This window comes from Triturus cristatus, chromosome 4_1 (genome assembly GCF_964204655.1).
Source record: "Triturus cristatus chromosome 4_1, aTriCri1.1, whole genome shotgun sequence".
Taxonomy (NCBI): Eukaryota; Metazoa; Chordata; class Amphibia; order Caudata; family Salamandridae; genus Triturus; species Triturus cristatus.
Genome location: NC_140585.1, coordinates 745,515,892 through 745,542,720, shown reverse-complemented (window position 1 = coordinate 745,542,720; position 26,829 = coordinate 745,515,892). Strand labels below are relative to the sequence as shown.

At 44.6% G+C, this 26,829-nt stretch overlaps 1 protein-coding gene across 1 annotated transcript in view; it reads right to left on the bottom strand.

Annotated features, from left to right (window-relative positions):
* HCFC2 (host cell factor C2) overlaps positions 1–26,829 on the bottom strand; it is a 248,832-nt gene that overhangs the window by 181,350 nt on the left and 40,653 nt on the right. The window contains exons 4-6 of the mRNA XM_085653253.1: positions 17,387–17,595; positions 1,504–1,588; positions 805–911 (exon numbers count right to left, since the gene is read on the bottom strand). Of these exons, the coding sequence (XP_085509379.1) occupies positions 805–911; positions 1,504–1,588; positions 17,387–17,595 (401 nt within the window). The remainder of the gene's footprint in view (positions 1–804; positions 912–1,503; positions 1,589–17,386; positions 17,596–26,829) is intronic.

The window sequence follows — 26,829 nt, the reverse complement described above, 5'->3', positions numbered from 1 at the left end:
GCATTCCCAGCATTGTGGCGGGCGTTGCTATGAGCACTGCCTGCCACAATGCTGGGAAGAGGGGATGCCACCGCCACGGTGGCGGTGGCATCCTAATCGCTGGTGCGGGACCGCCGCACCACTGGTGGCTGGTCCCAGCACCGCTAGGGTGGCGGGCGGACATCCTAATAGGCCGATTAGTCTTTTAGTTAAAGGGGGGTACATATTTTCCTTTCCTTTTACAAAGTAAACATTTCATATGTTTTGAGACAACCTAAGCATCCAATCTAATAATGGGCAATATTTGAGTAATTACATTTATCACAGATCATGCTGCTCTATGATTCGAAGTATGGTTAAACGGGAGTTTTTCCAGCAGAAGAGAAGCTCAGCTAAGGAACCTGTAATATTGGTCAAGTAGATGGTTAAGTGCAATCAAATTTTATTGTGGTCATTTGTGCTAACGAAATAAAAAAAATAAACAAGCTGGCAAGTGAGGTTTTAAGTCACCAAAAGGTAGGATACCCATGACACAATATCTTAGAACCTGAAAGAGGGCAAGGAAGCCTACTGAAAAATTAATGCATATAGGAAGGTGAACCATCAGACAAATGGACTGTACTCATCACTGAGAGACCTACTGTAGCACAGTGTTCAACTCTTTAAGTGTTACATGAGTCCAGCACAGGAGGGTCCATCAGCACTCATCTACTATGAAAATCAGTTTTCAGGACCTTTTTCTTAAATTCGATGCATGTGTGGCAATCAATCAGCATATGCTATATAAAATAAATCACCCCTCAATGAAAACCGAGAAACACTAACCAAGATTGAGCCAGGAAAATGAGCTTGTGCACTTCCACTCACTGTCGACAGCCGAAACTCCCACATCCTGTGCTGACAGAGGAATCCATCCACCAAACACGTACATTCTGAGGCGAAACAAAACAAGAAAAAAGCTTTTATTTTTTCATTTGAGATCTTCAAAACATTTTCTTAGTGATCTCGACTCAGCGTTTCTGTGACAATGAACTTCAAGACCCTCTCGTATTCTCCCTAAAAACAGGCTTCCCCCAGAGAGCAGTTTAAGTTTTACATGCCTATCCCACATCTTAAATGGTAACAAATATTTTCTACTCTTGCTCTACTTTCGTGTGAATGTTATAACATTAAAACTACTACAAATAAGACTTTGAAGCCCACAACATTAATTTAGAAGCATTTATGTAGCTCTACATGTTATATGAGAGGTATTGGTACACCTCAAAGTCAGAGCACAGAGCTATTAGAGCTACATGGAGGTACCACACTGAGTGTATGCACAGAATTGTAAACAGAGTGTTTGTGATGGTGGACGCGAGGGGTTATATTGGTGATAGAAGGCCATACCATTGGTGATTTTAGATTATTCAGGCGTGGGCTGGTGGAATATGGTTGGGTGAAGATAGGGTTAAGAGAAGGTCCATTTTTCAAAATCTAGTACACCCAGACACCCAAAGTAAAACATATAATTAAAAAACGTACTTGCTTCCGATAACATTGGCTGTATGAAGGCTTCGAGGAATAGGAGCTGGCCCTTTGGTTTCTAGTTTTGACCATGTTGTGGTTTCTGGAAGAAAAAAAGTACTACTTTTACCAAGGCATCATCTGTTTACATTGTTTCACATTTTCACTCCAGATACCTGCTTACTCATGCAAAAAACAGTTCACCGATTACTGGCACATAAACAAGTTAGATACCCGGTGGGTAAAGTTCTTGCTGCAGAACTCTGTATGCAGCATGCAAGAACTAGGGCTAACTCTAAAGCTTTCTGCCTTCTGAAGTCAGTAAAAATACAACAATGGAGAAGGGGGTTATAGAGACATCTGTTTTTTCGTGGCAAGTATAACGTGCAAGTTCATGCAGTATTATTAAGCATCATAAAACCGTTCTACTTAGGTTTTAAAGTGGTTTCAGATTCCAATACCCCTTCAATTACTCCATTGTAAGAAGAAGTGAGCGAGGAATGTATGGCCAAATAAACTGTTGCTTAAGGTTTAAATTACAATGTAACATTCATTCACAAAACAAGCAAATTTACTTAAAGCATTTTGGTCAAAATGTTTGTGTGTTCCTTTTTTGCCTCGGACGTGGTCTCTAATGTTTACCCACATTAATTTTCTTACAATGTTCCCTTCATTAACTACACATCTTAGCTTCTGCACCCCTCCGCTCTCCTTGACTCAAACACGGGAATGAGAATCAAATAAAGATCTGGCCACAATGGCTGACAACCAGTTAACTAAACAGTTAGGGTGAAAAGAAATTCACATGGAAATGACAGCTGTGAGGGCCTTGTAGCAAGGGTACAAAGACTAGAGATAATGTTAATACCCGCTGCCTTCCATGTATAGTTTTAATTTGTCATGAAGAGTACTTGCATAAAAATAAAAAAGCATTAATCTACCCATAAAAATGGGATCTACTTTGGGATGGGAGAATCACCATACATTTGTTTTTTGCAAGGCAGCTTAGGTCACTGGAACAGGGAATGCGTCTACCAAGTTCTAGCATTGCCTAACACCAACATTAAAATTGTCCAACAAGAGATTATAATTAGGCTGTCCGGTTTTAGGTTTAAACCTATAATAACTGATAAACCCCACTGAAAGAGCAATAGGCCTCACCAGTGAAAACATATAAACACTGAAAAAACACCTGCACAACCACAAACTAAATGCCATTACAATAAAGGACAAAGAGAGTGGCAGAGTCATTTTTCTTTCTTCCTGAAGGGGCCAATACAATGTAACTTTGCTATACAAGTTAGCAGTAAGAAAGACTGGGCTAACCTTATTCTGACTGAGTTTTGTTGTTTAGGGATGCCACTAAAATATTATTTCTTCTTCCTTTTGCTTTTTTCAGTTTTGTGGTCTTTGGTCTAAAGATGCAGGGTTTAAAAGCATGTTTTAGGCCTTATTTAATTATTTTATAAACTGTTGAGAATCAGGAAATATCAAAACCATATTTGATATTTTGACTACGTTTGATTCTTTCACTGATAGTTAAAATGGCTGGTTTCATAAGAATCTTCCCTAATATGTGTCATCACATTTACCCACAGAGAATGGGTAAAAACCCTTAATACATCACCCACTAGTTTCTAGTGAGTCAGTATTGATAGTAGGGGAATTTCCAGTACATCAGGCTTTAAACATTCAATTCAAAGTATAGTGACAAGTATATGTGAAAAGAGCGCTATCACCAAGCATCTGGGATAGTGGTAAAAACATGACACCAGACATTTGGAAAACATGGGACGCAGTGTCACTTGAAAGGCTCTGCAAAAAAGGTTCTTTCCAAGTTCAACAAAGATTGGAGTGATAATGTATTTGCAGTGATTCAGCTACATATATGAAAACGTTGTGTGATGACCGGTCAAAACTGATACCTGAGCTGAAGTGCTTCCCTGTAAGAGATCCTTGACACTTGTTAGATGGTATGCTGAAAGCATCTTTACAATCTTCAGAGTTAATGAAGAATGCTATTGGCTTTCTAGTCCATTCTGGTGCACCGTTTTCTTATGCACAGAAACTAAAATGCCAGTATTTCTCATTTTGTGCTTTGTGTGGCATCAAAGAAAGAGTCATCCCAACTGTGTCCCTTAGCTGATGGTTCTCAGTCCAAAGGGCTATGAATGCTATATTATCCATATGGCAACCATTTACAGAATTTTTGATAAGTGCTGATGCCAAAGGCAAGAAATGTGAGGATCTTTGGTCGCATATTGATAGTGATGTGAAAAAAAGTACACTCTACTGCATTCTTAGATTTTTACAGGAAAACGTAACTGCTGTAGTGGACATTATAAAAAAACTAGAGTCTGAAAGCACCCTTGTCTGCGAAGTGTTCAGCATTATTGGTGTAGATGTGAATTATCTCCTTGAGAGTAGGCTGGGCGACACCTTTAGTGAAGTTGGCACTGCAACATGTTCCATGTTAGAGTGCTTGCCACTTGGTAAGCAAAGCAATGTTGAAGAGCATTTCAGGAACTTTTATTTTACAATTTATGAGAAATGGCTTGCAATAATGCATAGAAATGTCCCTTCACCAACCATGGCATTTGAAGTCAATGAAACCTCACTTTGGTACTCTGTACAAGTTCTAGATCTTTTCCATAAAGCGGAATTCCCTCCGTAGTTTCAAAAGTGCTGCTTCATTTTTGACCGCTTCAGTAACTCTGAGGGCATAAGCGCCCAGCTCAACGCAAATGTTGCAGAACCTGCCCTGAGAATCGCAATCTTCAAGTACACTAGTATTGGCTTGAAAAGCTATGTCAGTGGCCAGAGTTAACAAATTGTGTACTGGCTGTTTTGGCGTTGCCCGTCTCAAGTGCCAATGTTGAGAGGCCCTTTTCACAGAAGTTTATATGGGAAGGAAAGAGCGAGCGCACATGACCAAAGACACAAGTATTATGTACTGCAATAAGTTTAATTTGCAAAAATCTATTTGGACCTCATATACACTATACATACACTGTCTATATACTACGCGCAATCAGTGCAGAAAGGAAGCAATAATAAAAGCAAAACATTCCAGAGACACCGGAAAAACACTGTTCCTGTTGTTTTTAATGGCGCGAAAATGTGTAACCACTGATAACCACTGTTTTTTAAGGTATTGACATCACTTGAAAACACTGGGGAAAAAAACACCAGAACTTACCAAAAATAGAAAATGAAAACAGGAAAGCCTAATTATAATCTACTTTATATAGCACTGTATGCTGATAGGTCACTTAAGAGCACCTCAGGCTGGTCTGTACCAAAACAATAATGACACGGGAGGGTGACAGGGTCACTGCCACTGAGCTGCTGATCTGGCCCCCATTTTTCCACCCACCTACAACTCCCTGGGTGCTGCCAGTCGCTGCACCTTAGGGGGTAGGTAGCCTGTCTGCAAATACACAAAAATTCTACAAACTCCGACAGGCAGCCTGGTGGTGAACAATGAGTCACCCACAGACATAGAAGACTCTGAGGCCAATCCTGCTGAGCCAGTGGGGGCTGGCAGTTGGTATGCATCTGGAGAAAGGTAGAATGGAGGGAGATGTGCCAGAGAAGAATCACCTTCACCTCCGTAGTGATGCTTGGCCACGGCACGGAATTGTGGCACTTGGTTTCATCACACCATCCTGTTTTGGCCCCGTACCATGCTGGCTGTTCACAGAGGGGTAGTCCAATAGTTTTCTACGTTGGGCCACTGTTTATGTGGGTTTTGACATCCTATGCTTCAGTTTGGAATACTGAATTGAAGTAGCCTGAGTAGCGCTCATTTCACATTCACTGCTACCATCAGGAAATGCCCCATAATGCTCTGCGAGGGTTTTTGATCTATATATTTGTATCCTTGGGGTGCTCCTAAAAGGGGCAGGGGCACTACCAAGCACTGAATTCATGACCCCAGGACATCTTAACATAATTTTTAAAAGTCCTCCAAGCTGGAGCTGGAGCTGTTTGCTCTTCAGCTGGAGTGAGGGGACACCTTGTGATTGGTTCTAGGGCTGCATTTTGTGACCTGAAGACTGTTAAAACCTCCAATAAATGCTTATTACTGTTTTGTTTACTTATGTTTGTCGTGGGTAAAGGATGAGTTTGCATCCTATTCTGGGGTGGAGTCAGTTGGGTTAGTGGTAGGTGATAATGTTTTAGTCACTGTAATGCTGTCTGTGGGGTGGGTTATGATTTAGCTTTGTCACGGAGAATATGTAGATTTGCAGAATTACCTGACTGCCTTTGGTGCATATATTATGTTATATTGTGCTTTGATCCCTAACAGTTTTGGTTATCTTTCTTCTATTGTTCCCTTTTGGTCTTGGTAATGCCTATATCTGTTTGAACCTTTTGCATTTTCTTATATATATGCAAGTCTGTAGAAACTAAAGAAATGTGTCCTAAAAATATTTTTGTAACAGTAATGAAAATTTGCCTAGCTGTAGTACAGTTAAGTTTCAATTCTATTAAGGGCACGGAGGCGAGGATTATGCCTTCTTCCTTCGCTTTATTATCTACAGCAGCCATTTTTTACACAGTAACAAGAACTACATTTTCCATGAACAGCAGGGAAATAAAAGAGTTCAGAACACAAGTCCTTTCAGGCTGTCCATACTCCAGTCCCAAGATGGTCCTTCCACTCTTCCTCATTCTTTGTGCGAACCATTCCTTTTCGAACTTCATGCATCGTGTTTAGACCCATTGTTTCCCCCCCAAAAAAGAGACAAGCCCAGAGTGAGCTAAGCGTCAGAACAACACCAAAGTACACCTTAAACGCATGACCATAGGCATCAGATAGCATGAACATACATCTCGATTGACCTCATAAATCAATTACTTAAATCAGAATGGGGTGGGTACATGTCTTCAGAGGTCGATGGGCGGGATAATCGTCGCCTCCGTGTCCTTAATAGAATTGAAACTTACATGTACTACAGCTAGGCAATTTTTCATTCTATGACAGGACCAGAGGCTCAGATTATGCCAGTTCAAAGCTTGTCAACCACCAACCGAGCCACCTCCAACACTGGCTTAAAGTAAAACCTTTTAAAGGTAGAGTCTGAGGACCAGTCGGCAGCGTGCATCAGATCTTCTAAACGCGCTCCGAAAGAAAATGCCTTTGAGGCCATCGCCCATCTTGTTGAGTGGGCACCAAACTGCTTTGTATCGATCCCCGCCTCCTGCATCACCCAACGCACCCATCTGGTTATGGTTGAGTACGAGACTGCCCTGTACAGCTTCCGTAAGGCAATGAGCAGTTGTCTTTCGCCTGGCGGGCGAGTCTCTTCCGTCAATTCCTCATATGATCAGAGACACAGCATCACACACAGTTTGGGGGAGGCTCGGAAAGCCGGGTATGAGATAACCCTGGTATTACACTTGGTCTGTCTACTTACCATAACTAAAACCCCATCTGGGGAAAACACTCTAGCCGAGAAGTCTAAGGCTCTCACATCCGACTCGCGCCTGCAAGACACCAGGCATAACAGTGTCGCAAATTTAGCCGTAATCTTTGCTTTAAAAAAACCTGTTCGGTTGCCAGGATAGGAAGAGATTCAACACCAGGTTCACCTCCCACAGAGCGGAATACCATGGTTCCGGAGGGAGTGTTAGGCGAATCCCCCTAGTATGCCTACAGACGAACAGGTGCTCCCCTACTGGAGACCCGTGAATGGGTGTATGGCCCGCTGAGATTGCCTAACGAATGTGTTTACTAAACGGTAAGCTAAACCGTCTTCTGTGGGGCCCGCCAGGAAATTAAGGATGTGGACTACATCCGCGCCCACAGGATTGACACCCCATCGCACACACCAACGATGCCAACTGCTCCAGGCATATCGGTACCTCTTGGTAGTACTGTCCGCCCATGCTCTAGAGAGTAAAGTCTCAGCATGTCCCAAAAGGCCTAGGAGCGACCAGCAAAGGCTGAGATCTGCCAGGCCATCATCCTCAACAGTCCTTCCAATACCAGGCGATGAGGATTGAGATCTGGATTCAGGGGGATGTGATGAAAGTGGAGGGTGTCGGATTAGAGAATCCCAGGAAAGTTCCAGAAGAACTGGAAACCGCACTTAAGATCTCCACAGAGGTTTATTTAAAAAGATCTCTGCCTGCTGGCGACGTACGTGGGCGGACACCCACATGATCATCGAGAAAGGAGGAAACGCGTAGCCCTGCTCCTGCCGCCAGTCCTGGAGGAACGCATCTGTCGCCTCTGCCTGAGGATCTGGACTCCAACTGAAAAATCTCGGCAACTGGTGACGCAGACATGATGCAAATAGGTGGACTGAGAAGGGGCCCCACCTCTCCGCTAACTGAGAGAACACCCGCAGGTCCAGTTTCCACACACTGGAATCCAGGAGGTGGCGAGAGTGCTAGTCTGCCACTTTGTTCGCCTGACCTGGGAGGTATTCCGCCATGACCGACACATGGTTTTCCAGGCAGAAGATCCAAAACTCATTGGCTAGGTTCGCTAGTGCCCGGGATCTGGTGCCGCCCAGATGGTTGATGTTCCGGACGGCGGATATTGTCCATCTTGAGAAGGACACACGACTGCATCCTGTCCTTCATCTAGCACTGCACTGCAAATGACCATGCTAGAAGCTCCAGACTGGAGAGGTGAAATGATTGTTTGTGTGTGGACCAGGCTCCCCTTGTGGAGAACTCTCCGTACCTGGCACCCCAGCCTGACCGGCTGGCGTCGGACTCGATCACGACATCCAGGGCAGAACCGAAGATTGATCTCCCGTTCCACGCCGCCTGGTGTGTAAGACACCAGTTCATCTCCTCCTTCACTTCCGCCGTCAGCGGGACGGATTGTGAATAAGTCAGGCCCCTCCTGAGGTGGTGCGCCTTGAGGCGCTGCATCGCACAATAGTGCATGGGACCGGGAAAGATGGCCTGAATCGAGGAGGAGAGAGGCCCACCAGGTGAGCAAGCTGACGCAACAAAGTGTTACATTTGGCCAAGGTCTGACGCAGCTCGTTCCTGATCTTCGCCATTTTCCGGGCCGGAAGGCTCAGGGTGGAAGAGATGGAATCTATTGTGAACCCCAAAAAGGTTGAGCATTGAACCGGGGAAAGGAGGGATTTCTTCTCGTTTAGGACGAATCCCAAACCCTGAAGTAAGTTGACTGCCGTCTGAAAGTGACTGGTCGCCCTTCTGGGGCACTGGTCTAGAAAAAGCATGTTGTCGAAGTACACGATCATCCGAATGCCCTGCCCTCGTAGAAATTCCACTTCCAGTCTGAGGGACCTTTGTGAAGTACCAAGGAGCCGAGGACAGCCCGAAAGGCAGAGTGGTGAACTCGAAGACCTGGCCGTCCCACCTGAACTGTAGAAAACGGCGGTGAGGAGGAAAGATCGGGACTGTGAGGTACGCGTTCCTCAGATCAAAGCGGACCATCCAGTCGCGCAGCCTCAGCACGTCCTTGAGGAGGTGGATACCCTCCATTTTGAAATGGCGATACACCACTCACTCGTTCATATGCTTCAAATTGATAACTGGTTCCGACCCCCGTCAGCTTTGTTGACCAGGAAAATGTTGCTGACATCCCCTGCCGGGATGCTCTTCTGTTCAGCAAATCGCCACATTTTTGGATGAGGGCGGAGACTTCTTCGCGTATCAAATCAGCGTCTTGCTGAGAAAAAGAAATGGGACGGGACAGGTCACCTGATGAGGGTGGCCCAGGAACTCTGTCCTCTAGTGGGGTCAAAAGTAGTATAGCGTGTGCTGTCCTGGTACTGCCCACACCCGGAGCCTGTCGGGGTTGGAGTTGGAGAACCGGCTGGTCGAGCGGACCCAGTCATGACAGGACCCCTGGAAAACCCAAGAGGTAAAGACCCTATGAATATTGGACTGGTCCTTATCCAGAGGGGTGAACGTCTCCCCGAACTTGCTAAGTTCCTTGAAGAACAGGTCCCCAAACAAACCACCCTGGGCCACCGCTCCAGCCTCCAAGGAAGCTAGGTCTCCACTTTTATGAGTAGGGAACGGCGCCCCTCTGTCGAGAGCGCACAATTTGCGTTCCCCAGGAACACAATGGCACGTTGTGCCCACCCTGATAGCATCTCTGGGGAAATCAACGAACCCTAGGCCTTAGCCCCCTAGGCCATGTCAACGATTCTGGTCAACAGACCCCCTGCATCTAGGAGCTTGTCCTGGCAGGAGCGCCAGGGTCTGTCAATACCCTTCTTAGGGTCCTTCAAGAATCTGGCCACAGACGTTGCCATCTTTGGATCAGAATCTGGAGTAAGTGCAACCTTCCCCTCTAAACTGGGACGGGGACACTCCGCCCGGAGGCAGTTGCGAGCGTCTTTTTCCATGGGCTTATGAAGACGGCTCGCGACATACTTGGCCACCTTGTCCCCTGGAATCCAGTCCGTGGACCTAGGATGGATGATGTCATCTGGGTCAAGCATGACTGAAACACCCTCTGGAGGGAGGGGAGAGTTGGGAGCCATGGCCTAGAGGGACCTGCATCGTTATCCCTGTCCCCAGGAGAATCCCCTGTGTCCTGGGGTTCTGGGGTGGCGGTACGTGGGGGGGGGGGTTGGGGAGTTATCTACAGGGGCCGCTGGAACTGGTTGCAGGGGAACCCGAGCTAGGAAAAAACGGCTTTAGGTGCGCAAAAGCGTCCGTGTCCACTCCAGGTTTACACTGCTTCTTTGGGGGTTGGGACCCATCCTCCTGGGGTACCTGGGGGAATTTAGGGGGAGCTGGCGTGGGATTGGCCCATTTTGCGCACTCCCTTGCCGCAATCTGCGCAGAGAGGCACTGCTCCAGTGTCTCCATGGCTTGGTTCACAGCCCTGTATATGAGTCATCGACTGCCAAAGGAGGAAGGACAAGGAGTCCTCCTCTTGGAACTGTTCCTGCTCAGAATGCATGACAGGTAAGTACCAACACACAGGGGAAAAACTCCCACTCGGTAGGGTAGAGGCAGCTTCAGTGCTGGGGCACTGGGTTTCAGGCACAGCGAGTGTGACAGAATTTGGCTAGGAGGGAGCCCAGGCTAATTTGGGTGGCCAGAGGCGCACAATGTATGGGACAGAGCCCTGGAACACTATAGCCCTGCACCTATCAATGGGCTATCACCACCCGATAAAGTATCCCACGCGGCACCACTCGCCGCCATTACAACCCTGCAGGGTGTTCAAGAGCCCAATACAGACCCCAGTGGGGCATAAACAAGAACATGGGGAATTACAGACCCTATTTAGGGTGTCACTCAGGTGGCAGGGGGCAAGGCTGAACTCCTCACAGAGAAGCGCTCATCAGCACTCGATCTCCAGTGCCTGACTCGCGCTACCCATAGAGAGGGCACAGCACCCCCAAGTGGCGGGAGGACGTCACCGTACTCACATATGGGCACAGGGTCCCGTAAGGCACGCAAAGGCGTCTCGCGACCTAAGGAATCTGTGAAGGAACATATTATCTTACAAGAGCATCAAAATGTAGGCAACAAACAGCCTAGAACCCCCCAAACCAGGACAAACAAGAAAAAAAATTCTTAACTTGCTACTGAGCAGCGAGGAAGAGAAGACAGAGTGGAATGACCAACTTGGGACTGTAGTGTGGACAGCGTGAAAGGTCTTGTGTTCTAAACTCTTTTATTTCCCTGCTGTTCAGGGGAAGTGTAGTTCTTGTTACTGTGTTAAAAATGGCTGCTGTAGAAAATAAAGCGAAGGAAGAAGGCACAATCTAAGCCTTAGGTCCTGACATAGAATTATTATTCATCTTTGCTAGGTATGTACTTGGGAATACACTATATCATTACTATACATTATTATTATAATAGATTGTTGTGAACATTTAATGACAAAGAGAAGAAGTCTGCCTTATATATGCTGATGTGCTGACCCCATGATAAAGCTAATAGGCCTGCCTTTTATATTTGTTGTTCTGACCATTTGACAAAGCCAGTGCATCTGGTTTACTTTACATTGGACTTAATAATCCGTTGGGGTTTCTAGCTAACATCAAGGCCCCCCCTTTTGCCAGGCAAATTCAGCGCTAAACATGAACTTGGATCTTCACGCTGCAGTCCCTACACGAACAGGTGAATGTTGGGACCTGTAGTCAGTCACGTTAGGCTACAGCTGTCCTGGGTGGAGCGTGAACAGCTGATCTCCCGCCAATGGGAGCGCCGCAGCAGTACAAAAGAGGGAGCAGTTACAACCCTGATATAATTGGCATCTGACGAAGGCAAACTCGCCGAAATGCATTATGCCGCAATTCTGTTAATAAAGGACTCCGAGGACACAATGGGGATTTCTTCGGGAGTCCTTTATTAACAGAATTGAGGACGCAATGGGGATTTCTTCGGGAGTCCTTTATTAACAGAATTGCGGCATAATGCATTTCGGCGAGTTTGCCTTCGTCAGATGCCAATTACATCAGGGTTGTAACTGCTCCCTCTTTTGTACTGCTGCGGGAGATCAGCTGTTCACGCTCCACCCAGGACAGCTGTAGCCTAACTTGACTGACTACAGGTCCCAACATTCACCATTATTAAGTCCAGGACGCCCTTGAGTCCCCTACGCCCAAACCCCAATTGCAGACACATACCGGGCCGTGAAACGTAGCTGAAGTCAGCTCACTTCCCTGTGCAGTCACGAAAATAATTTGCCTGCAGTGGGTAACATTTTCAGAAGTGGACAGATAAAGTTAGATCCCCAAAGAATGCATGTAAAGAAAATATATTTTCCAGGAGTTGGCAGATAACGTTATTTAGTAAGGGCAGGTAGTTAACGTTTTTTACCAAGAGTCAGCAGTTAACGTTATTTGCCAAGAGAGATTATTTCAGACATTGGCTGTTAAGGTTATTTGACAGGACTAGGCACAGAGTTAATTGTCAGAATTAGGCAAATTATTTGTGTGGAGAACATGTAAAGTTGTATGCAGTAAATAAGTATATAAAGAGGTGTTCCAGGATCAGGCTTGTAAATCTCCTCATACGGAGTTGGCACATATACAGTTATAATAAAGGAAAAGAATGTAAAATGATTTGCCTACAGTAGAATATACAATTATTTGCCAGAAGGAGGCAGGTTAAGTTATTTGCTGGGAGTAGGTGTGTTACATTATTTGACAGGACAGAAAGATAAAGTTATTTGTTAGGACAAAGTGTGTACATTTATTTGCCATGAGCAGGCAGGCAACGTTATTTGCCAGGAGCAGGTGTGTAACATAATTTGCCAGGAAAAGGTAGGTACAATGATTTGCTAGGAGTAGGTGTATATTATTTTCAAGAACTGTGTAAAGCTATTTTCCTGTGAACAGGTGGCTTGCCAGAGCAGCATTTGAAATGGAAGGGGCTGAGATCTTGGGACCAGTTTGTTAGAGACTGGCGCTCACATCAAATTCCAAGGCATTCGAGTCACCACAAGGATCTGGTGAAGATGGTGGGGGACATACTGAAGATACAGAGCTATCCGCTAAAACAAGTCCTTGCCTGGGGATACTCAGCCCTGTGGTAAGTCGGCAGGGAGTACCTGTAGCCTGAAGTTCATGACATGGAACGTGAGGGCTGCAAGGCAGGTACAGAACCCTATCTGGATGCATGTTTAAAATAGTCAGCAGGAAATAACTCGGGCACTAATATAGCTCAGTGAGTTACGCTCCTGTTGTAGAGTTTACAAGTAAAAGTAGATTACAGGTCTTGTTTTAGCAGATTTATGTCAGGTTATCATTGTTTAATTCCAGATTAAAGAAAATACTGTTGAATACAAATTCAATATTCCTAAACTGGGCACGGTTTAAGAATTCATCCCTTGATCTGAGGTTTCAGGGAATTATGAAAAATCAGAACTAACACTCTTCACCTATCAGGAAAAATGCATTTTTGACTTAAAGGCTAAATTTTTACATAAGTATTCGGAAGATTAAGGGTGACCAGTTACACTAGGATATCCTTACTTTTAGCTGAAAAATCAGATTAAAGTACACATTAAAATCCAGGACAAGGTCACAGAGTCTCTAAAGAAAGCTATCTAAATGTATCTGGGACATTAGGAAGACATGGCTCTTCTACCGATAGATTTGGAAGGCCACCAAAAGTGCAGGAAGACTTGTGTTTCACGATTTATGGAGCTACTACCTGGCAGCATGGGTGGTGTATATCAGAGCCGCCAATTCAGACTTCAAATTTCTCAAGAAACTGAAAACCTGGGTTTCTACTAGGCCCCTGTGAGAGCCGGAACAGTCTCTTCTCCTAAGTGCCTGGATATCTTTGCCGGGTGAGATGAGCACTATACAAATTAACATAACATAACATTTAACATATCATATTACATAACGCTTGACATGGCATAATATACATTATATAAAAAGTTACTTACCTTTGATAGTGATATACCAATAAATACACAATGTTCTTGAAGACTCCTCACCTTATGAGTCTTCTTGTAAGCTGCTGACTAGTCTGCAAAATTCTTTTCTAGCAATAAATGTGCATCCAGTGCCGCCATTGTCGATGCATGCGGGGAGGAACCGAGAGAGGGACGAGAGCCACAAATATGATATATAAAATATTTGCATACTTTGGGCTCGTATCAGCCATGGCACTACTAACTCATCAGGGGACAAGAGGAAGGTGGGGCAGCAAGGAATTTGCAGAAAGATTATGTACTCACCAGAATTATCAATACTGAAGGTAAGCACGTTTTACTACTGATGGACACGTCTTCCCACAGATTCTCCACCTTAAGAATAAGTTCTAAAGCAATATCACCCTACAAGGTGAGAATGAATCGTTCCAGTCAACCAAGAAGTCATTCAACAGAGCTCAGGCAAAATACCAATTACTGCCAACCAGAGACATCAGACAATAGTGCATAGCAAAATTAAGCAGGCATGACTATGTAGCGCCCAGCAGAGGTCAGCTGCTGGAGACTTTTGGGGAGGACCGTGGAGGTAGCCAAGGCCTTCCAGAGGATCTTTCTTTAGTCTGGTCATAGCAGATCGTGATACAGAAGATTACCCAGTGTGAAATGGTGTATTTGCCCACCGTCTGGAAAATCTAGTTTTGAAGACTCTAAATTTTCCCGAGAGCAGGCACTTTTTTGTGTGCTTGAGTTGTGCTACAAAATCTACCTTTACAGATGACTTACCTGTGGGGGTAGGGGGGGGAGTAGGAGATCAAGCAGCCATCTCCCAGAGGGTCTTAACCAAAAACAACTCTACCTCCTGCTCCCTGACCTTCGGATGCATGGAGACAAACACAATTGTAGACTCCAAAGATCAACAGAAAGGGGCAGTGTCTTGCGGAATTTGCACCAAGGCCTGACACCTGAAACTATTGGATGAGACATTTGACAGTAGCCGTACATATGCTCAGGAATTTCATAAGTGAAACACACAGAGAGAGCTCCAGACTTGGGTCAATGACATGCAGAAAAACAGAACTGATGCCAGTGTGCCAGCACCTGCCTAATATACTCTGGTGTTCTCATCTATGTTCAGAGGCAGAGTTGCCGATGAAGCCGTATGGAGCTGTCTGGCAGCGATGGAGAGATACGGCTGGTGGAAAAGATATACCAGACCAGCAGAAACCTGGAAGAAAATTCATAAGGTCAGCAAACTGCAGAAAGGTTTATTCTTCAGAGAAATGGGTTACAGATGGTGACAACCCAGCCTGAAAAAGGACGACCCCTGCAGCTTTGACTCCCAAAGAGCTGGCAACTGTTTGTCTACTTTCAGCCGTTTCATAATATTTAATTAAATATCTTGCTGATAGAGTCACACTGAACTATAGCTATAAGTATGTAGGTATAGAGTGCAATGCCAGGTGGGGCTAGATTCTAAAAGAATTTCCCCAACTGCACCACTAAGGCAGCCCACCTACCTCCATATCAACATAAGCCTTTCACACTGGTCAGATCTAGGCATATCCGTTATGGGCAAAATGTATGTTTCAAAAGACTGGCTGACATTTACTGCATCACTTGTAGTAGGGAAACTCCTACCACATCACTGCCTTCTTTATGTGCTGTTACCATCATATCTGGTAAAGGAAGCTGCACATACCAATCACTGTAAAAAAAAATGTATTCGGAGAAAATTATAAAGATATGTGATAAACCATCCCCTCAGATCAGGTCATTTTGACAAACTGCTAATCCCGTGAAAATGTGTTGTGGTTGGAGGTGTTTGATATAGCTTGGTCAGAAGTAACATGTAGAGTCCTAGTTGGGCATGATTAACAACGAATCAGTCACTTTAAGGAATCAAGGCATACAACATTAGATAATACTAGAACCGTCAACTTCAATCAATTGTTTTCTCGTGTGAGAGGAGGGGGTAGGGGTCTGCTTAAGGGGTGGTGCCTTGAGTCCATTGTTGTAAGTGGTTGTTGGGGGGCTTTTGAGGGGGTAGGGGTGTGGCTCAGTGGTGAGCGCTGCATGCGAGTCATTTATATCCCCTTCACCCCCTCAAAAAAACTGAGGTCTTGGAGAGGTTGCACATCCCTACCCCTCCCCTCCCCTCACCCTATACGACCAACCTCAAGTTTCAAGTTCAAGTTTATTATTTCAGTTAATTAAAACCATAACAATTTTGCATCTTAAAACCATAAAAAATTACAGTTAATAGCATAATGAAATAACACATCCTAGGAAAAAGTGCAACCAGTCATTTGATTACATGATTACTGCTACAGTATATTTTAAAACCAACCTCATTCCACCAATGGTGATCAGATGTGCAGAGCTTCCTCACAAAAGCTGGAAAACCTCTCTGTGCAGGGGTTTCCGGCTCACTTTTTCTCCCATTGTGTCATATTGGCTCTCCACCGAGTGACTGTGTGAAGGGAGTCGGCATCCAGTGACATATAGTAGGATTATGATTATGTGCAGTTGGTAGTTCTAGAATACATTTTTGTATTTCTCCATGTAAACTTTCATGCAAGGGATTCTTTGATGGCAGGAATCTCTGGAGCGGATGTCAGCTCTTGGGCATGATGGCACCCAGTATCTGGTCAGTTCATTAAGCTCAAACGTTCTGTACATATGACATGTCCAGTAATGAACAAACCGGTAGAGATTTGCACGCAAACAATGTTTTATTTGGAGAAGGTATTCTACTCCCTAATTACTTTGCTGTTGAAATCAGTTCACACGTACGGTTCTGCTCTCAGTCAGGAAGAGTTGTTACTCACATTATTGAGTTTCAAGGGTACTTTTGATGAACAACTTTGGGGAAGGAATTTACCTTAACTGTACACTCTAGAACATAAATGCTTTACAGCCTGTTGTTTATACAAAACCATAGATCGTCCATCTGAACTGTTGATAATTTTATTTGACTTGCAAATGATACAAGATAGTGTCACTATTCCTGAACCTTGTTTGCAAATATCAGTTATGGACATGATATTGTGCTACAAGAGGTTACATAGCACGACTACACTTTATTGACAATACATCCGACTCATGTGGGTGCCTATTGGTATGACAGACTCCTCTTAAGGCAGTTAACTGGTCTAATTACTGGTCTAATGCTGAAAACATTACTGGTTCAATGTTTAAAACAACCATATAATGAGTAATCACATATTTCTTTCTTTCACTGTCCCAAGCCAACTCTGAAATCTTTGTGACATTACAATTTTCTCCATCCTTTTACCTTTAATGATATAATAATGTGCGGCTTGATTACCTTTTCCATCAATGTGGCGCATCAATTAAAGCTTTTGAGCCTATAATGAAGGTTCGTGATGTGACAAGTATTTGATTGCAGTTTGAAACTCACTTTTTGAAAAGCACAAAAAACACAGGAAACAAAATGCAGCCTGCACCGAGGAGGGGAGAAACCAGTGACATTCACGACTGAGACAGCAGCCTTTCGCACTGTGTTACTTGCCTGATTGTACCCACCTAGGTCTAGCTCCCAGAGGTCGTCCAGTCGGTGCCCGCACATCCCTCCAAAAATGTACATCTTCGGTTTTCTGGACTCTTTCCTGCAGTAAACAATGGCAGTGTGGGATTCTCGGGGAGAAGGAACTGTTCCCTTGTTTGTGGGGATATTCCAGCCCACAACCCCGGACCCAGGTCGCAGATCCAGCTCATAGAGATCATTCAGATACCTAGGTTCAGTCATTTTGAAAAGAAATAAATAAAGAGCAAAAGGAAAATCCAGTTAATGAAAAACAGTGCAAGGTATACTCATTTAACAAAGGTTTGTCACAAAGCATGTTCATATTAGAATACAGAATAGCAAGTAACACCATACTTGAGATTCAAGGTTAGCTTATCAATAATACTAATGACTAAAACAATTTAACAATATGATGAAAGACAGCAGCCATCTTTGTACTTTGCACAGAGAAAACATATTCAGTATAAGGAAATTCTACAGATAGGAAACAAATACATAAATACTTCCCACAGCACCACCATGCTAGTTGGGAAATTACAACCAGTGACAAGTGTTGACATAGACTGCTGTACAGTCCATCATGAACAGAATCTTTCATTAGATATCAGTATTTGTTGCAAATGGTAGGGCATGAGCCCTATAAGAAGACGGACAGCTGTCAGCAAACAAATTAAAGTGCACAAAAAAACCCTAGGTGGCATGGTGGGTGAAAAGCGATGGATTAGGATGCGGCCTGAGTGACTGCCAGGTGATAGATGGAATGCTTGAATGAACCGGACAGTTCAGCATGGACTATTCTGATTGGAGCAGGGCCGAGGCTGATTTGCATATGGCTGGGTTCAAACTGAGATGGCATGGTGGACGAAAAACGATGGATTGGGATTTGGCATGAGAGATTGCCGGTGGCTAAGATTAATTCAAGCATTGCATCGAGCACCTTGTTGTGTCAGCTAACAAATGGCATAGAATACCAGAACATGGATATAGTTTCACGCTGTATTGCAGCCTGCTTTTCCACCTTATTCACTCTCTCCCCCTTTTTTTCTCTATGGATACCTCTCATTATAACTTTTAACCTACAAAACCACATACACCTCTACTGTGCGGCACAATCATCTTCATTCCTTTAATTTCAGAGCTCCTCAAGTAGCTTATCCATCCCAGATAACTATAGTTCAGTAAATGCTTCCCAAATAACAAGCTCACATATTTAAATCACTGGGCTATTTTGGGTGCAAGCAGTCACTGCACAAAGCAATTTTTGATGCTAATGCGTAGAACCCCAAGATTATTCCACCTCTGCACAGGCAAAGGGACTGATTCACCAAATTATTTATAAATCTGCAACCTAGCTTTTCACCCAGTAAGGTTGAAGAGTTACACATTTCAGGAATGTACCTATCTTTACAAGAGTACACCTTAAAGACAGTCTGAACTTTACAAGAGTACTTCTCTAAAGGTTTTGTGAAACCTAATTACGTGAAGGCTTGCTTGTCTGCAGGGGTTAATAGTATATAGGGTGCAACTGGATATGCAAAAGTGTCTTTGCATGGGAACAATTGTAGTTTTACTTGTTTCCCCACAGGGAAATATTTTGGGAGGCATTCCCTTCCCATTCACACCCTGGAAATATACATTTGAGGGGATGAGCAATTCTGTGACTGTTTACAGGCTGAGAGTCGCTCAAGGAGAAGTTTGGGAATACCCCAGTTTGTGAGTGTTAGAATCCGGAGTCTCTGGTTGGCGCAGGTATGCACTTGCGACAAGCAGGGACCCTTTCCTCTAAGTCAGGGCAAAGGATTACCTCTTTAAAAATAACCCCTGCTCACCCTCTAGGTAACGTGGCGTGAGCAGTCAGGCTAGATTTCCAGAGGGCATTAGGTTAAGCATTCAAAGTGTCCCACACAATAATCACCACCCCACCACACAAAGACACAAGGCTGTATTTATATCAAAATGAAATTCTTTATATAAAAGATTTCTTTAGGCAGGTTGTCAGAATACAGTTCTCTTGTATAAATAATGTTCCAGTTACTTTCAAATGCTTTCAGGCAGTCCACAGTTCTTAAAATGGCAAAATTGTACTTAAAATAGCTTCTTTAGGGTGTCTGTGCGCTTCGTAGCGCCTTGCGTACGCTTCGTACGAGGTTTTGGACGTCACTTGGCGATTCTCACGCTTCTCGCGTGAGCACGCGTACTCGGGACGTGAACCGTACGGACCGTACCTTCGTTGGTACGCGTCGTACACGTCCGGTACGCCTCTTGCCAAAGCTCACGCTTCCCGCTGAGCGCCGTCAATGTATCTAATGCTGGACGAGCCGTACCTTCGGTGGGACAGTGCGAACAGCTGATTTCGAGCCGTACCAAGGTGCACAAATCACGCGTTCGTCGCGTAGCGGGTCTACAGCGCTAGTACGGCCCGAACCAAGCAACGGGCGGGTCGTACTCCAGCGCGCTCGCACACAGTACCTGATTCCTTGCACAGGGGGTGATCACAGCAGCTTCAGGGGTCCTTGCAGGAGCGTCCCACGTCGCGTTGTCGTCCCTTCTTGGCAGTGGGCGGCGGTGCTTCGTGGGGTGCTCCAGGACAGTCTCGGCCACACGATCACGGGCAGGAGGGGCAGCTCGGGGGCAATCTCTTCAGCGCGTTGCGCTGTCAGATTTCCAGGGGATCACCAGTGCGTCGTAGGTCCTCGCGGTGATCTCGGCGGCTCAGGGTCGCAGAGACTCGGTGTTTAGACGTTCAGGCTCTTTTCTTCGCATTGCGAGCTACGGCTCGGAGGGGCAGTTACTTGCAGTGCTGGGACCCGGTGGACAGGTCCTTACGGTGCTCGTGGTAGCCCCGGTGGCATATGTCGCGGTGCTTGGAAAGAGGAGGGGGGCACACAGGTTCTCTGGGGGTCAGCGTCACAGGATCGCTTCCAGCAGCTTCTCTTCTTCTGGGGGAAAGGTAGCGCCCACTGTTCCTGGGGCGCAGTTCAGGGGGCAGGTTCACAAGCAAGCCCTTGGAGATTGTTTGAAAGCACAAGTTGATGCAAAGTCTTTTCCTTTAGTCTTTTCCTTTCCTTCCAGCAGACAGGCACCCACTGCAGGCCAGTCTCTCAGGCAGAGGGACAGTATTCCTCCTTCAGCTTCTCCAGGTCCTTCTCCTTCAGGCAGAAGTTCGTCTTGGCGCAAACAGGATCTGATTTCTTAGGAGCAGGGCTCCTTCTTTTATAGCACAATTCTTTTGTTCTTTGTCGCCAGGGGGCCTGGGCCTGGCTCAGTCCAGTTTTGGAGCACTTTGTTGAGGTGACTCTGCTCTTTCCTTTCAGCAGCAGGGCAGAGACATCAGCTGCTCCACAGGGGGCGGAGCCGGCATTGTGGTGGCAGAGCACAGGTCTATTCAGAGTCAAAGGTGTACTCCTCCCACCCATCCTGGTGTAATCTCTCTACCCACCACCTGGCAGCCAGCCTGTCTCCTGGAATTCCCCAGCCCTGCTCTTCCCTGTTACTAGGCAGAACACACACCAGCAGAGGCGGACTGAAATGGCCAGGTCAGTAAATACTAACTTTCTAAAAGTAGTATTTACAAACACGGGATATTAAAATAAACTTTACTAAAAGAAGTTTTTTATTATTCTGAGTTCAGGCATACTAAATATAACTTTCTACCATGCTCTATAAGTCCACTGGGATTACAGCGTGTAGTAATTCCAGCAGCCCATTCTGGCCTATGAAGAGCAGGTAGCCTTCAATAGTGAAAAACGAAAATGGCTGTAATTCACTATTAAGACATGCCGCACACATCAGGGCATGTCCTACCGTATGCCTACAATGCACCCTGCCCTTGGGCCTACCAGAGGGGTGACTAATATGTAGTTAAGGGAAGGTTTAGGGACTGGCAAGTAGGTGCACTTGCGCAATCAGCGCGACAGTACCAGACCGCGCGCAGGTTCTGCAGTGGCAGATCCTAGACATATTTTGCTAGGCCGCTTCTGTGGGTGGCACAACCAGTGCTGCAAGCCCACCAGCAGCATTTGTATTTACAAGCCCTGGCACTCCTGGTGCACTTTACTAGGGGCTGATAGTAAACCAAATAAGCCAAACATGGACACCAATCAATGTATACACTTTTCAAAAGGGAGCGCTTGCACTGTGCCACTGATTAGCAGTGGCACAGTGCCCTGAGCAGCTAACACCAACAAAACACAATGAGGCACATCAGCAAAAAGTGGAAGGGAAACTCACGCCAAGGTGCCAGGTCTAACAGAGAGCTTTACCAAATGTTTCTGCCGTGCGACGCCAACAGCCCATTGTAAGAGATTTAACCATGCTTAATATTATACCATATTGGGGTAATGATATGTATGCGGAAATAAATCTACAAGTACAAATTCACATTGTGTAAATTAGGTTTAAATCAAGACACTTGCACAACAGTTGAACTTACACAGGCAAATGGTTTTGTAAATGGAGCAGTGTCAGGAAATTTAAAAACATGCATTCTACAATTGTTTACATGACAAAATCAGCAAATATGGCTCTGTAAGAAAGTCAACTTCAACAATTTGAAAACAGTGGTCTCCACATATAAGGGTTCAGTCAGCCACACCTCTGCAAGTAACCTTTAGCTGTTGTTCGATCAACAACCATAACAAAAAAACATGCAGCTATCTTGTACTAGAAGTGCCCATCCCATACAAGTGAATGGGGCCAATCCAAATAAAACAGCTTCACTACACACTATAGCTTTTACGCAAAATGCACATTAACATCAAAAACTGCACCACTAAAATGTCAATCATAAGAAAGCCCCTAAAAAGAGTCTCAGGGGGAGCACACTGTAAAAAGGATTCCCCCTGATGAACAACTAATCTGCACTGGAGTGCTACATTAAAGATGCAATCGCTTTCCAATCTTTTCCTGTATTCTATCTTCTATAGATTGGCATGCTTGACAGAAAGTCTTTGGTTTCTAAAACTTGCAATCACAAAGCAATTTATACAAAAAATGTAATTAGCACATTAACACAATGGACAGCATAAAAGTACCTGTCCTCCTCTACAATTGTCATGTTCTATTTTTTGTACCATTGTAGAAGGATAAGTGACCCGTTGGCCTTCAGACATACTTTCGGACAGAAGGGTTGAGTTCAACATCTTTTAATTTACTTGAAAGTGTTCTCTCCCAATACATTTCCCACATTTCTACACTTAGGTCTCAATTACGAGTCTGGCGGTCCATGGACCGGCAGACTCGCGGCGGTGGTGGTCTCCCAACCACCCCATTACGAATCAGGCAGCGGGACTGCCACAGCCCCGCCGCAGCCACCATTCCCAGGTGTTCTTATAGCAGTCAGGAGGCTGCAATATGCTTGGCGTGACAGCCGCGGCCCAGCCAAGCATTTTACGATTTTCTTCTGCACTGGGGGTGTCATTGAGGTTCCTCCTCCATGAACACCGTAACGGAGAGGAAACAATGGGGGCCTTGTAGTGCCCTCTGTGCCTCCACCACATGGGGATGCATACAAGGGGTCACAACTAGGGGTGGGCGGAATTTGTGTAGTCTCGCTACGCAAAGCTCCACGAAACGGTAAAAAATCTCAGCGAACACGAAATTACCCAAATTCTACAAATTCCGCGAGCGCAACAGAATTTACCGCCCAGGGTGCTCCCCACTTTCTACATGGCATGGACTTTTCAGTCCATGCCATGGAAGAACGTTTTTTGGCGTTCCCATTGCAGTGCCCATTTTTAGAGGCATCGCCATAGGAAGGAAAAACCAACCCGCCAGACAGGAGCAAACCCCTAATCTGGCGGGCGGTCTGAGCGTAGCTTTGGCTATGCGATGGCCGGGCGGACCCGACGCCGCTCTTCCCAAGTCATAATCGGGCCATTAATTAATTCTTCTTCTTTTCTATCTTCCATTCCTCTTAAGTCACTGAGTCAACTGCAATATCAGTCCCAAGAAGAAGTGGGCAAAGACAATTGTGACTATGATGGAGCGGGTAGTACAAAATTTTGTATACCCCCCCATTGTGCATGTTTATATTAATCTAAATATTTAACTAATAGTAATCTTATTAATTTGTGTGCAGTGAAAGACTTATCAATCATAATTAACAAAAGAATTACATGTGGGAATTGCACTGTGCATGGCTAAACTAATTGTAAACTAACATATGTACGCATACTAATAATAGAAAATTAGAATATTGCATGATACATGTTGCTTTTGTGATGTCATTGTAAATTGTGCTTTATTGAGTGAGTATAAACGCTTTGGATGTTGCTTTTTGCTAGATAATTACTTACACATAAGGGTATTAGCGAGGGATTAACATTTTATTAGTCGTTTCCATGTTTTAATTAAGTTTTTGTGTTTGTTTTGCTTAAATTGCCCATTTCGGCCTAATCAAAATGGCTGAACGAGACGTTGAACGTGACTACTCCTGACAACACGAGGTTCTGGGTGAAGTGCGCATGCGTCACCACCAGCAACAGTGGCCTAGTCCTGACCCCCAGGAGCTGATGTTCTAGTCAAGGTCGCTCCGGGAACTTCGTCAATGACAATACAATGAACTGTCTTAAAACCGGAACCAGCAAGTGCGATGACTTCATTTTGTGGACTATGTGAGAACTTTATGGCTTGACCCCATGTCCACCAATGAGGACTCTCTAAAAAAGTATAGATAAATGATTGTGTTCACTAAAACCATAAATAACAACTAAATGATTCATCTCCTAATGAGGGGAATATCTCAGGGTTGGAGTCAACGCATTTAGAGTTAGGTAAAGATATTCCTTTCATGTCAGCGTTTGGAAGCTTACTCCTCTAGGGAAGCAGATCAACGGAGTGTGAGTGTTGGTGTTATGGGCCCCACCAATGAATGTATTTGAGTGAATTTACTATTGAGGTATTTGGTCTGTGCCAAAGGGGGAATTTGATGTTCCACGCTGCAACAGTTTTTCTGGTAGCAGTATGATGGTTTTTATTGTTTTGGTTTGGTGATTATAGCTTGTAAATTGCTTATTGATTATTGGTTATTGATATTGGTTTATGTACTAACACTCTATGTGAGTCGTGTTGAGTTATATGTTGTTTGCTCGGCTTCTGGGATGTAGGAAGTCGGAAGTTTGTAACGGTTCCGTAGTAGAGGAGAGGTAAGCGCTGTTCTCGGGAAAGACGGAATTGTTGTTGCCCTGTATGTACACAGGGAGAAACGTGTAACGATTGAAGTTGCACGACGCATTGTCTGGGTTAGATTCGGTGACATCGCCGTGCGTTGCCATTAGAGACATTTTCGGTGTGAGAGAAGTGTGTATGATAGCGAAGATTACCTGTGAAATTTTGGTCTTAGGTACCAGGAGTCCAAATGGCATTCCGATAACGCTTATCACTGGAAAGGTAACAGGTGTTCTCTGAGCTTGCTAGAAGGACAAATTAGAGGGAAGCGCTGCTTTGTTAAAGTATGTCATAATTCTGTAGTAGGACAGACTGTTCGCTGTTCTCGGGAAAGACAGGATTCTGTGTGAATGTACTACATTTTTCTGGTGTGAACGTGCGTGAATGTAAAGGCATTCGGGTTAAATGTGAAACTCTAGTTTTATTTCTCAGGAGCATTGGGTCTCCAACTATGTGTCTTAATTCTGGAGAAACGGTTAGCTAATGCTTGTTAGAAGGGTAAGGTAGAGGGATGTGCTACTTTATCAACGGAAATAACGATTCCGTAGTAGGGCAGAGGTAAGCGCTGCTCTCGGGAAAGACGGAATTCTCGTGAGAAAGGTCTATTGCTATTCCTTGGTTAGCGAAGCGGACAATGGTGGTGTTTATATGTTGTTACTAACAGAATTGTAAAATTTGAAAACAAAAACTTACCGAGCGGATTTTGTGAAGGAGGGATAGACAGAAGCAGGAGCTGGCGCAGCGGCTGCTGATGTCAGAACGACCGCGCTGGGATTGGACAGTCGGTCAGAAATGTAAAACGTTCTGGATTGGTGCGTTAGTGTGCGCCGCGCTAGGAGTGGAGAAGTACAGGGTGACGTAGACGCTCCGTATTGGTGCGTTAGTGTGAGTCGCGCTGCGATTGGACAGAATAGTGGTACAGTTGTAAAGAGAGACTAGTGATACACGAAAGAAAGGAAAATGTATTACGATCCACCAGAAAAGGAGAAAAAGTCTTGGTTTGGTAGAATTAAGAGGTGGTTTGAAAAGGACAAACCGATTATAACTAGGGAAGGACAGTTACTTCCTCCACCGAAAACCCCTGCATCCTTTATGGTTGCGAAATATGGATATCACACTTGTATTTGGTTAGATAACTGGGTCAAGTATACCGAAAAGGACGGAGTGTTGGCTTTTCCAGAACATGGTTAATTTAATTTAGCCGTTTTGAGAAATTTGAGAGAGAAAATGATTAATTTAGAACCAAGACCTAGACTGACACAATTTGAGGCATTGACGGAGTGGGAAGACGAGATGCATGACCGAGAAAGACAGAGAAACGCTAGAGGATATAGGTACATGCTTGGCAGACCATATGGACATGAGACGCATGATGACCGAATGAGAAGGTGGCGGAATGCGAGTATGACTGAGGGTTTGTTTCCCGTAAGAACTGCAGGAGAGAATGAAGGAAGAAAGTGTGTAGAAAAGAGGCATAATGTGGAAACGAGAGGGTATGGAGTGAATGAATCAGAGGATGATGTTCTTGATGATATGTTCTATAAAAATCCACCTCCATATCGACCAGAACCAGAAATATTAACCCCAAGTGCCCCAATGAAAGAAACCGTACGAATCATAAAAACGGAACCAGAGTTGCAAGATTTGGGAAGGAACAATTCCATTAGAGAGGTAGAGAAGAAGTCTAGAAGCAAAGTAAACAATGAAAATTCAGCAGAACTAGCGAAAACGACCCTAGAATTAACCGAGAAATTAAGAGAATTGACAAAGAATCTGGAAGCGGTAACAGTTCCAGTAACGATAGGTCCAGTAATGCCTATTTTTGATAAACAGAAAGATAGAGAACATTGTTTGACGGTCCCTTATAAAAGTAGTAAACCGGTTGAACAACCGAGAATGAGTCAGAATGAGAATCCATGGAGACAGACAATGAGTATGATTGAACCGAATTTTTCAAATAACCCGTTCGTAGGTAAAAACTGTGCAGAAAAGTGTATGACAATAGTGGAGTCAATGTCAGAAACACAAACGGATTTTGGACAAGGATATATAGAGAAGCCAGTAGGACGATCTACAGAGGAATTCAGTGAATGGTTGAGAAGCTTGCAAAAGAAAGACAAAGAATCGCAGTTGATAGATGTGGCCAAACTACGAATAGTACTGGAAGAATTAATAGTAGGAACTATCCCTACGGAAAAGTTAAAAACTTACCAAGATGAGGAGTTGTTATTTCTGTGTAAAAGCGTAACATGGAGAGCAAAAAGTCTCCATGAAA